Consider the following 13601-nt stretch of genomic DNA (forward strand, 5'->3'; position numbering starts at 1 on the left):
AAGCCTAATATAGATTATTTTTTAAATCTATTGTACTAAAGTTTTGAGTCTATCAATTGCTGGACTGGTTACAAAAAAGTAGCATTTTAATATATTTTTAGATAAAATATGGGAAAACTCAAAATAAAGTACTTACGTATCTGATTATATGTAAGTGATTATAAGAGTACTAAAAAGTAATGCAGACGGTAAGTAGCAGTCATTTAAAAAGTAAGTGGTTATGTATGTACAAACCATAACCGTGTTATTGTTAGACATTTTCTTGAATCTTTTGTGTAAAAGTCATTTTAATTTGTATAATTTTCGATTAAAAGTTTCATGATCAGACGGGATTTTTATGTAAAATTCTCTCTCTCAATACCAAAAAAAAAAAAAACACAACAGTTGTAGAAAATGCTTTTAATAATAAATGTTTAAAAGCTTTTTATTTTCATATTTCTATCATTTAACTATTATGGATATGTATCAGTAGTCTAAAATACTTGAACAAGTGCACAACAAATTTAAGAATAATAAAAAAACACCGTCAATACATTCAAAATGTGTATAGAATTTATTATATTGGCAATTGTAGCAGTTATTTTATTTTATCGTTGGGCTACAACAAATGATGGCTATTTTAAAAAACGCAATTTACCCTTTGACAAGCCCATATTTTTATTGGGTAGCGGTAAGGATATAATATTCGGCAAGAAATCAGTTTTACAAACATTATGTGAATTCTACAATAAAGAAGATGACATGTAGGTTAAATAATTTCACCACGACACAGAAAAATTTCATTTCATTACCAGTTACAGTAAATTGAAGTGTTAAAAAAGATTTTAAAATAGTTTTTATGCTTCATCAGTTTTCGTATTTCTCACCAAAAGTTTTTTACTAAAACATTGAAAAAATATGGTCAGTCGAATTTTTAACCAAATATCTAATTTGGCCTCTGCTAGGTTTGTGTCTTTTAGTAGTGAGATCGTGGATTCGTTTCCCACCTGAAGCACTAGTAAAAGCGTGAACAACAGCTCAATGGAGGCCTAGGTGTATTTCTTCCGATTTGATGTAAAAAAATAATAAAATATATTCACCAAACATAATCATATGTTCCCATTAAACGATCGATTATTTTGGTAAACAATATTTTGTTTAATTTTACTTTTAACTTCTTATTTCCTCAAAAAATTAAGCGTCTATGGTGTTTTCGATGGTCGTCAACCAGTATATCTAGTACGAGATCCACAACTAGTGAAGAATGTTATGATAAAAGATTTTGATCATTTCGTAAATCGTCGTAATTTCATAGATACCGGAGGTAGTGGCAATTTAATTACATACTCATTATTTTTCTTGCAAAACGAAACATGGCGTGATATGCGCAACACTTTAAGTCCAGCATTTACCGGCAGTAAAATGCGACAAATGTTTAAACTTATTGTCTCTGAAATAGAAGAGTCCATGAAATATCTCAACGATGAAATACACAATAATGGTTCGAAAGAAAATGGTTTAGAGTTGGATGTTAAAGATTTTACTTCTCGTTTAACGGTCGATATAATAGCATCTACAGCATTTGGTTTGAAAGCCAATTCGTTTAAAAATAAGAACAATGAATTCTATACTAAAGCTCAAAAAACAATTAAGTTTACAGCACTGCAGCAAATTAAATTAATGGTTATTGATTTATTTCCTCGAGTGGCGAGGGTAAGTTTGAAAGTTTTTTCTCTTTGAAACTAAAAAAATTAACAGTTGGATTAATTATATTCCCATAAATTGCAGATATTTAAACTAGCTTTGTTTAACAAGGATTTTGTAGATTATTTCAAGCGTTTGGTTTTAGATGCTATGAAATATCGTGTTGAAAACAATATTCAACGTCCCGATATGATTAATCTTTTAATGGAAGCTAGAGGCATGATACCAACTGATAGCCCAAAAACTCATTTTCGTGAATGGAGTGATGTTGAAGTAGTAGCACAATGTTTCCTGTTCTTTTTTGCCGGTATGGAACCATCATCGGCTATTATGAGTTTTAGTGTACACGAGCTTATGGAACATGCCGAAGTACAGGAAAAACTTTACCAAGAAATACTTCAATATAGTGAAGATTCGGAAAATGAATCCGTTACGTATGATGCTTTGAAAAGAATGCCTTATATGGATAAAGTTGTGTCTGAAATGTTGCGCAAATGGCCGGTTACCTTAGTAACGGATCGTGTATGTAATAAAGACTACATCTACGAATCGAATAATAAGAGGCTTGAAATTAAAAAGGGTGAAATACTACGTATACCAATGTGTGCCATACATAGAGATCCCAAATATTATTCTGAACCAGATATTATAGATCCTGAACGATTTAGTGCTGAAAATAAAACGAAAATAGAAGATTGTGCATATTTACCATTTGGTTTGGGTCCCAGAATATGCATAGGTTATTTTAATATATTGACTTTCTATTGGTAATGTTATTCATATATTTAACGATTTATAATTTCAGCTAATCGTTTCGCTATAATGGAGATTAAGGCTTTTATTTTCTATTTATTACGAGATTACCGTTTGGAGGCATCAACGAAAACAATGAGACCTTTAGAATTAAAAAAATCCGGTTTACAACTTGTACCGGAAAAGGGTTTTTGGATACAAGTTGTACCACGCAAATAACATTTTTATATTTTTTAAATTGATTTATTTTAGATTTTTAATAATTTACAAATAATAAATATAATAAAATAATTGGAACTAATTATTTATATGTCGGCTGGAACGAGCCACAATAAGGGAAAAAGTATTTTATTTAAAATATAGGTACTAGATTTACTTTTGAAAAAATAATTATTTCCGTAAAATTGATCGATTTTTTGAGTTGGACCATTTGACACGAAATTGCCTTTTTTACAAACATAATATATTTTTGAAGATGATGTTAATAAATTTACGTGGGAGGGGTATTATGCGTTTGTTTTAATGTCGCACGAATATTGGCCCAACACCTTAACCGATCGGCTAAGGGCGAGTTTTTCTGATAAAGATAATCTTCATTCTTTGGTTAAATCTGGTTTAATATATGTTTCGTGTTTCTCAGTTATCAGTAAAGTTACATATTATCTTAGATTAACTGAGTGTAATTGGCCAATTGAACTCAAGTTATAAGTGAGAAAACACAATTAACAAAAATAAAAAAACAATGATTTCGGAAGAACAAAAATTTAATATTTTAAGTAAATTGCAATTTTCTGATTTGTTTTGTTTCATTTATTATTTTTTTAACGTTTTTTTTAACATTTTTCCAAAATTTTCCATTTTACAAAAGTATTGTTTGCAAAAAACAGTTGTTCATTGTTTATCTTTTTGAGTGAAAAGTTGACAATACTTACAAAGTTAACTGAGCTTAAATCTAAAACTGAAAAACACAATCATCGGTTAAAGTCCGCCTAAATTTGTTCCGAGTTTAATCTAACAGCAAGTTAAGCCTAGTTTAACTGATGAACGAACATATGTTCACAAGGGTTACAACAAAAATTTGGCCCTATCACTACGTAGAAACCAGTAGTGTTCTGATAACGAAAACCTATTTCTAATGTCATTTTGGTGCAAAAACCTTCCGCGGGAAATCGATTTTCTAAAACCATTCACAAATTTCATGAATTTGTAATAGAATAATATACATTTTTGGGAGCTAATTTTAAAATCTAAAGATATCACTTTAGATTCTAAAGTGATAGAACGTTCTAAAGTTTAGAACGTCTTTATTATTTTTTTCAAAATTATTTGCAATTAACAAATTTTTATATTATATTTGATAAACCCCTGAGAGAAAAAACACTGACAATGCAAATAAATAAATTTTAAATTTGTTGTAAATGACGAAATTAGTATTTGTATATAAAATATTCTAAAAATAATAAACAAAAAAAGTTATAAAATGACGAAATTAGTATTTGTATATAAAATATTCTAAAAATAATAAACAAAAAAAGTTATAAAATGTCGTACTTGTTTAAAAGCAATCAATTTTATCATTTTAACTACTTTCTACCTGGTCAGTAATATTCGTTTAAAATTTCATCAGAAAAAAAGAAAAATTAATCTACAATAATTGATATTGATAAGATGGATGGATGATGTTAATAAAATTAAAGTTTTTTTAATAGTGTTTATATAATAGGGGTTTCATTGAAATTTAAAAAACACTTACCAGTTAACTGGGTTTTCTTTAATAAAATATTCATATGGATATCGTGTCTGTAATTTGCGACCTGTAATTTGATAAGAAGGTTTACATGGACGGACGGACATAGCTTAATTGACTCAGAGAATGACTCTGAGCCGATTGGTATAGGACCAATATTATTGTGCGTTACAAACCCAATATACCCTCCCCACTAAAGTGGTGTAGGGTGTAATTGCGCTCACATACAAATGAGCGCCACCCCACAAAATATTTTAGTACTTTTATTAAATTATAAGTAAAACCAACAAATAAAATAATAATTCAATTAATAACGTAAGGGGGTGTTTTGAATTTCTATATTTAGATTTTTAAATTGAAAAATTTGCTAAACTAAAAATAAACTTAGTAAAAAATTAATTCTAACCCATAAAAAAAAGAACATTAATGGAAGACAAGAAAAAGGCTTGCAGAAGTGATAATTCTTTTTACTATAGCTGAAGTCAATTTCAAGAATTAATTTGTGTGTTTCAGAAGTAAATTTGTGGTATTATTATACTTAAGTATAGAAAATTAACACAATTTAACATAAAAAAATTGTTTTGACTTCCAAAGAAGCGAATATAATTCTTCAATAGAAGCATCAGAATTCCCGCGTCTTTCATTATATTTCTGATGTCGAATATTCGTTTCGAAAAATGCAATATTATCGTAAAACAAAATAATTATTTTCTTTTTTTTATTTAATTTATTTAACGATATTAAATAATTGTAAACTAAAATGCTTTTGAAGAGTTCACAACACAAATAAAAAGCTTTTTCCAAAACTTAAGTGGTCGGGCGAGATAACTGTGATAGAATATAAATCATGTCGTGTATTCGGGATATTGAGTACAACCAACGAGTACGTAAAATATACAAACGTATATGTATTTTAGAGATGGTGATAAGAAGAAAAAGCTGCTTATATTTTCAAATAAAGAATATAAATAACAACCCCTTTTAAAACAGTTTTAAATCAAACGTACAAGTGATCATTACTCCAGAGAAACTAAAACAAAATATCGTTACAGATAAAAAAAAAGAAAACTGTGAAATAAAATCTCTCTTACAAAATGTGGATAGAATTTTTAATACTTTTAGCCGTGGCCGGTTATTTATTTTATCGTTGGGCCACCATAAACAATAACTTCTTTAAAGATCGTGGCATACCGTATTCGAAACCTACAATATTATTTGGCAATTTTTTGGAAATGGTATTAAGAAAAAAATCAATGTTTGATTTAATAATTGATATTTACAATGAACACAATGGCAAGTAAGTTGAATTTACAATGAAAAGAAAATTGCGTATTTGTTATGTGGTTTTATTGTAAATAAAAATTGAGAAAATTTATTAAAAAGTTTAACCTTGAACTTGGATTCTCCTACATGATAAAACTTATAAAAGCTATGATGATAAATTCAAGGCCAATTTTACTTATTAAAAAAAAAACAATTATGTATGTTCTCATGTGTATTAATTAATTACACAGACCAACAAAATTGTAAAAATTATCGATTCAAAATTATCGACACGAGATATCGTGTCACAAATTTTGAAAAAATATAATTTTTGATCATTGAGGGACGTTTAATTGTTTATGTCATCTAATACAAAGTTAATCATCTTTGTATCTTTATTCTTCTTTGATATACCTTAATCTCAAATATGAAATTACTATTAAATACTAAAAAATTACAGAAAAAACTTCAATGTACGATATCTCAGCAAACACAAGAGATATTTTAATATTTCAAAAAGAATTTTTATCCAAAAAAGTATAACAATATTTGATATAAAAGCTTGTTGTAAAATAAAGTACTTAATAATTAATAAATATTTTTTTCTTAATTTATGGTTGCTTCAAGTTTCAGGTTATGATATCTCGAAGAATAAAAAATATATAACAGAAGTTACAACTTTATTATAAAGTCGAGATATTAAATTTTTACAAATACATATTTATTCGTGCTATTGTAACGGCTCAAATAAAAACAAAAACGAGTACTATTTTCAATATTTAGGACTCAATATCTCAAAAACTTGAGAAATTCTGAGGATTCAACTATTCTGATTGGGATTTAACACTGCTCATACTTTGATCTCTGGGTTTAAATTTTGTTCGCGAGTGTTGTTATTATTTCATCGAGCTTTGCATATGAAATTTTTATTAAAATATAGTTTTTTTTTTCTGAGAACTTCATTAATTGATATTCGCAATATATGCTTGAAATGAAATATTTATCAATTCCATTAATGAAATTAAAGAGCAAATAATTTCCAAAAATTTTTTTCAATATTGGAAAAAAGTGCAAAAATTTTAAAATATTTGTATTATAACGCAAGTAGGCAAGCGTTTCAATGTTTTAAATATTAATCACGTTTTAGAATTAAAAACAAGTTTGCATCTTTGTATTGATTTTGTTAGTGTTGTTTACACTAGCAATGATTTGTTGGTTTTGAAAACTTTTAGAGTGAATTTTGGATTAAGTTTTAGATAGACAAACAATTAATATAATCAGCTTATTAAATATAATGTTTTATAAACTGTTTATATAGTTTCTTATAATTCAACAGTATACTAACAAAAAAGTTTTAATATAAATTATTAATAACATAAAAACCTACTAAAACATTATATAAACGTCAGGCATAATCTATTTTATAGTTTAAATGTCAAATTTAATTTTTTGAAATTTTGACTATAATTGAACATCAATTAGTTTATCAGCAAACAAACAAAAAATAATTATTTGAAAAACTAGAACTAATAATATTTCACATTCATATTACATACATACATATCTGTATTAGTTCGACAACAAATAAAGTATATTTTGATTATACCTATAGCACGAAAAGTGTCAATTGGCACCATTCACTAGGTTTATTATCACATTTCAAACTAACTAGTTACCTCTGGTAAACAAATGGGTCAATATTTTGTCGAAACGTTCACTTTATTTTCCCATAGAAATCAAAAGTTTACATTTTATAAATTTTCCCATGAAGCTAATGAAAATTAATTTTAGGAAATTAAATGTTAAAAAAATGTCAATTTAATAGCCACATGTAGTTCTTCAAGTAACCACATGGCACTTTTCTGACGAAATGTAATGCTGAAAGTGTCCGTTTGCATTTTATGAAGCAGAAAATGCAAAAATTGTTACAAAAATAAAATGTTATTCATAATAACAATCAGAGCTTTGTATGAACAAGAGATCAGTACCTCAGTAGCTTCTAACTACAAATTGAAAGACAACAAGTTCAAACCCAGTTTGATAATTAATTTTTTCTTTTTATTTTTTCTGTTTTGTTGGAGAATATGAACTAGTGATATGAATGGAAACATGTTATGCATAAGGACAATCGGCTACTCGCAATGACATCCCATGTTAATAACATTAGTGGCTCTTAATATCGCCGTTGTCGAACTAGTTCGTTGTACTGTAGGGAGGAGATCTAATTTAGATATACATATAAGTATGTAGTTACCTTGATAATTAAATAAATGAACATTTAAAATATTTAATCAATTCAAAATAAAGAGATAAAAAAGTATTTATAACACAAATAACACAGGACAACTAAAACTATATTTATACAAATTCTTTAAATCAGTTCATCTAATCGTGTGTGTTTTGGAACTCTAAAACACATTATCGGTTATTTTCTATATCATCCTTTTGTGATTTGATCTACTATGTTAATAATCGTATTTAAATTGTATTTACGAATCGATTCAAAGTTTGGCGAATTTGGAATTCGGCATTTTAAATTCGGTATTTTGCTTTGCGTTCGTAACTACGATGTTGTATTTTTGTAATTTAGTGACGATCTGATTGATTCCGTTTTTTGTTGGAATTTCTATTTTTTATAGTTGAATGCGGGAACATAATTGTACTGAGGAATAGGATTTTTTATTAAAAAAAATATTTATTGTTATTCTGTGTAATTTACGCGAGTTTACTGAACTTACTAAATGACTTAAAGGGAATCTACCATTCAAAAACAAGTGATTCATTAGAATTGGTTTCTTTGTGTTTTCTGAACCAATAAATTTTATAAATGTATATCAAAATGAAGTGCAATATAAACTTCGCCTTATTAAGTGTATGGGGTTTATATATTATTAAATTTGCAACTCACCGAGATAATGGACATAGAACCAAAAAGAAGATCTAACTGTATCTAATCTGATATAAATCTAAATTTTGAGTTAGGCCAGTCTAGTAAATGAGCGATATGTGAATATAATCATGTTGGGTATTTGAGTTTCGGCACCGATAATTTCATTATTTTTATTTGTACATTTTATCTCTTCAAAGAAAAATCTTAAATCAGTTGTTTGTTTAACTAATTACAAATTAATACACACATTTACTCGTGTGTCTATTATTTAGTTTGTATGCAAAACGTGTAACTTTTAATATAAATTAATATTTTAATACGCAGTAAATGAGTTCTAATTGAGATATGTACATACATAAGTAGTATAGGTGTGGGTTTCACTCACTGTATACGAGGGTTAGAACTTAGCAGAAATTTTTAATTCAAATTTGCACAAAAAGTTCAAAAACACATATAAACCGTAGTCCATTTGTAATTTCATATACTTTCTTCGTAGCAGTTTTGAAGTTATTAGTTCATATAGATTTTAAGACTGGAGTAATTTTTATTAAATAATTATTATTAATTGCTGATTTCTCGAATTTCAGTTTGCTGCATCAAAAACTCAATTTAATTAAATATTTAAAATTTGCTGAGTAATAGTAAAAATCGTTTAAACCAGTTATATTTTTGAACTTTGTTTTTAATAGTAATAATTTTTTTTTATAATTAATGTATTATTAATTTGCAATTCAATCTTCTAGGCCAAATATCAAAAAATTAGAAGTTGCCATTTCAAATCTGAAAATGCAGAACAGTTTCAAAATACAATGTACAAGATACAATTTGCAAGATAATTTAATAAAATTTGTCATACATGAACGAAGCCTATAAAAAATAATTTAAATCCATTATTTCACCTAGCTCAACCGGACCTTCCGAATTGATATTATAACTACGACAAATATACGGGAATAGTGATTTTGTACCCCATACAAAATTTTCTCATAATTTTATGAGCATATATTTATTCTCGACTTTCATATATAGCTTATTATAGAAAATTATTTTTTTATCAATAAATTGCTTAAGTACATGGAAATTAATGAATAGTAGATATTATATATTACCTATATTTAAATACTAATTACAATTATGACGGTATAAACAATAACAAGTTATTATTTGTTAATCTAATAATTGTGATTGTTGTAACCGGAAAATACATATAATAAATATTATAGGTACGCAGACTTTGAAATTAGTATCTTGTTCTATTTCCACATACTTATGAATAGAGCATTTAATATTTAAGTGATAAATTTATAATATATAACTTTTATTTATATATTAAAATGAAAACTATTAAAATATAAATACTATTATTTGTTAAATATTTGTTTACAAAAAATCTTGAACAAACAATAAAAAACTTTATAATGAAATATAAATGATCGTAATTGAACTGTAGTATGTTATTAAAAAGTGAGAAAGCTTTTATAGCTTTTATTTAATATGCATCAGAGATGGAAATTTGGCACTATTTTACTTTACTTTCAGACTAAAGAAATAATGTCTTTTATATAAAAATTGTTGTATTTTATAAATAAATTTATGTATAAAATTTAGAAAAACTTTTTTATTCTAAAAATCTTGTAAGAGGTATTTTTTTTTAATGTATAGGAAGTATGTACTCCTCTCTCCACTAATGTTGGACACAACTAATAACTCTTTGAAAAATGCTTTATTTAATTTAAAGCTACGTTATTTTAGCATGTGTTAAAAATATGATTAAAACAATTTTTATTGAATTCATATTTAATATTTCCATTTCAGAATATATGGTGTTTTCGATCAACGTCAACCTCTGTATTTAATACGCGATCCAGAAGTAATTAAACAAATTGCAATTAAGGATTTCGATCATTTTATCAATCATCGTACAATATTCGGAGATGAAAATGATGCCGATCAAAATAAAAATTTATTTGCTGCCTCATTATTTATGATGAAGGACAACAAATGGAAGGACATGCGCAGTACATTAAGTCCAGTATTTACGGGTAGTAAAATGCGTCAAATGTTTCAACTGATGAATGAGGTGGCTCAAGAAACATTGGCTTATTTAAAGAAACAGAATGGTGTAAATTCTAATGATGGCATTGATATGGATATAAAAGATTTTATAACACGTTTTACTAACGATATTATTGCGTCGACTGCTTTTGGTTTGAAAGTCAATTCGTATACCGATGAAAAAAATGAGTTTTATATGATGGGCAAGAAAGTGACTACGTTTACTTTTATACAAAATTTGAAATTTATGTGTTATGCTAATTTTAAAAAAATTATGAAGGTATGTCGGTAATACAACAAAATATACAACTCTTTTTTTAATTTATAAAATTCTATTCTTGGCAGCTTTTAAATGTACAACTTTTCGACAAGAAACAAACCGATTATTTTATGCATTTGGTTTTGGATGCCATGAAATATCGCAAAGAACACAATATCATTAGACCCGATATGATTAATATGCTAATGGAAGCCAAAGGTTTGTTAAAGGGCGATAATCCTAAACCAGTTAATCGCGAATGGAGCGATGTTGATATTGTCGGTCAATGTTTCCTATTCTTCTTTGCTGGTTTTGAAACCTCTGCATCTCTTACATGCTTTACCGCTCACGAGCTAATGGAGAATCCAGATTGCCAAGAGAAACTCTTGCAAGAAATTCAAGATGTTGAACAAAGTCTAGAAGGTAAACCATTAACATATAATGCATTGCAAAATATGCGCTACTTGGATATGGTGGTACAGGAATGTTTGCGCAAATGGCCCGGTGCAATTGCCATTGATCGTGTATGCAATAAGGATATTACATATGATTTGGATAATGGTGAAAAACTGGAATTGAAAAAAGGTGATGCTTTATGGATACCAGTTGTTGGTTTTCATCGTGATCCCCAATATTTTGAAAATCCCACCAAATTTGATCCTGAAAGATTTAGTGAAGAGAATAAAGACCAAATTAAACCATTTACCTATTTGCCTTTCGGCGTTGGTCCACGTAATTGTATAGGTTAGAAAGTAAAAAAAGTTTAAGTGAAAATATTGAAAATACTAATACTATATTTTCGTTTTTTCATTTAGGTTCGCGTTTCGCTCTTTTAGAAACTAAAGTTTTAATCTATTATATCGTAAGAGATTTTCATATTAAAGCTGCCGAAAAGAGTTGTATACCTTTGAAGTTATCACCAAATGGTTTCCAATTGATTCCCAAACAAGGTTTCTGGCTTAAATTTGCTGCTAGAACTTAATTACTGTATATAAATATGTTTGCATGTATATATTTGTTATATTTTTACTATTTAGATAAGTTAATTACAAAGTTTGGATATATGTATGTAAATTATTGTTGAAATAATATTTTTTTGTTTGTTTAAAAATTTTAATAAAAAATATATAATTTTTATGAAGATGTTTATTAAAGTTTACTATTTAAAATAATTTTATCAATATACGATTTTTTCAAAAGAAATTGAAATCATTTTTAACGGGTTTAATCTATTGATCATCTATTACACATCTGTATTCTAAACTAGAACTTAGATGTCTCTTGGACCGATTTAGGCAAGGGAAACTATTAGAAGATTTCAAAACAATAAAGTTGATTTTTTATTGATCTATATATGGATATCTGACTGTGGATCAAAAGTTCTGAGACTACGCTGAGCTTTTGAGGTTTTTATATCAAAGAGGGTCCACTACATGCTGATCAAGTGTGATGTACATATGTTTCCAAATAAATAAAGTGGCAAAAGTCCACTTATATGGGTAATTACTCCGCAATATTTGACGCAATCAGTGTTGCCATATATAAAGATATATCTTAATTTGAAGTTTTTTGAGGTGGTGTGTGGACTCGAAGATTTTTATACCAAAATTTTTCAAATTTTTAAGTTTTTACTTCATAGAAGAATGACAGAACTTAAAATATTTGTGATCATAGGTCGGATGTCGTACTTAACATCTCTTATTGAACTGATAGGTTAATAGACTCCCACAATGAAAGAAAAAGTACCATTGGAAATTTATTCGAATTACCGCAGTAACACTTATTTTTGATATTTTTTGAAATTGGATTTCAATTCGTACTTAGAACTTTTCATATATTTATACCCTACACCACTTTAGAGCGGTTTGTGCTGATGTTTGTAACGCGCAATAATATTGGTCCTATACCAACCAATCGGCTCAGAAATATTTTGTGAGGCGATTTAGTTATGTCTGCCCGTCCTTTTTAATTAATGAGAGTGTTTACATGATATCCTTTTAACAACTTGTAATTAAAATTTCGGTTTGATAAGGAAGCGAAACATATATATTAACCCAGCAAAAACTTTCGTACAATGTAAGTAATTAAAATGCTAAAATTTACACACATAAAAGCATTTTAAGTCACGGTCATGTCATTGAAGGTAACTGCTTATCACAAACGGCTAAAAGTGATAAGAAAAAAAGTCGTTTAATCGTATGAAAAAACGGCAAGAGGACAAAAGAATTGGAAAGAATTGGAATAATACATTATTATAAGACCTTATTAGACTACTTCTATGTTAACCAGACAATATGTAGTACTTATTGAATAATAAGTTGTTAGGCAAGCAATTACAGTTTTATCTGGGAATTAAAACTATTTCCGCATTAGTCTTATTCATTTAATAGAAATATTTAACAAATTGCTAAAGAACTAAAAAAATATAAACTTTACATTTGACTAAATTTATCATAAATTACAACAAATAATTAATTATGGGAAAATACTTATTACAACAAAATACCTTGAACCTCTGATCCTTCAAGCGTATAAAAGAATTCATTTAATATTATTTCAATATTATAAAAATATTTTAAAATATTATTAAATATTTATACTATGTACTAGACTTACGTTGGTAATTAAGGAACTGATAAATGTTCATGGTATAAAATGTATGTTAATAAAGCAAATAAATAAATAAATATTAACTATATATAAAGGTCGTAAACGGCATTCTAAACAAACGAGTAATTAAATGAAATTTACTTAATGTTGTAGGGGTGTAGATTGAGTTATAATTTTTCATGATTAACTGTTTACTTAGATTGAGTAGTAAATGTAAATATGTAATAGTATTTCGTATTGTTTTAGAAAAATTAATAATTAATAATTTTTTAAAATATTCGACTAATTTGAAGCAAATTACTAATTGAAACATAATATCGATCGATTTCAAATAGAATATT

The 13601-nt window shown here is 27.1% G+C and overlaps 3 protein-coding genes across 3 annotated transcripts in view; 2 read left to right on the plus strand and 1 right to left on the minus strand.

The window, feature by feature from the left end:
- The window catches only part of LOC111690758 (cadherin-89D), a 104875-nt gene that overhangs the window by 6515 nt on the left and 84759 nt on the right, over positions 1 to 13601 (minus strand). The gene's annotated exons all lie outside the window — the stretch shown is intronic.
- Positions 503 to 2655, plus strand: LOC111690749 (probable cytochrome P450 9f2). Its single transcript, NM_001365775.1, is given in 4 exon segments — positions 503 to 743; positions 1179 to 1692; positions 1768 to 2422; positions 2489 to 2655. Coding segments are annotated over 4 exon segments (1539 nt in total). The 5' UTR covers positions 503 to 540.
- On the plus strand, positions 5262 to 11709 carry LOC113201676 (cytochrome P450 9f2-like). Its single transcript, NM_001365785.1, is given in 4 exon segments — positions 5262 to 5480; positions 10152 to 10671; positions 10737 to 11394; positions 11466 to 11709. Coding segments are annotated over 4 exon segments (1548 nt in total). The 5' UTR covers positions 5262 to 5277; the 3' UTR covers positions 11633 to 11709.

Source organism: Lucilia cuprina, chromosome 4, assembly GCF_022045245.1.
Source record: "Lucilia cuprina isolate Lc7/37 chromosome 4, ASM2204524v1, whole genome shotgun sequence".
Lineage (NCBI taxonomy): Eukaryota > Metazoa > Arthropoda > Insecta > Diptera > Calliphoridae > Lucilia > Lucilia cuprina.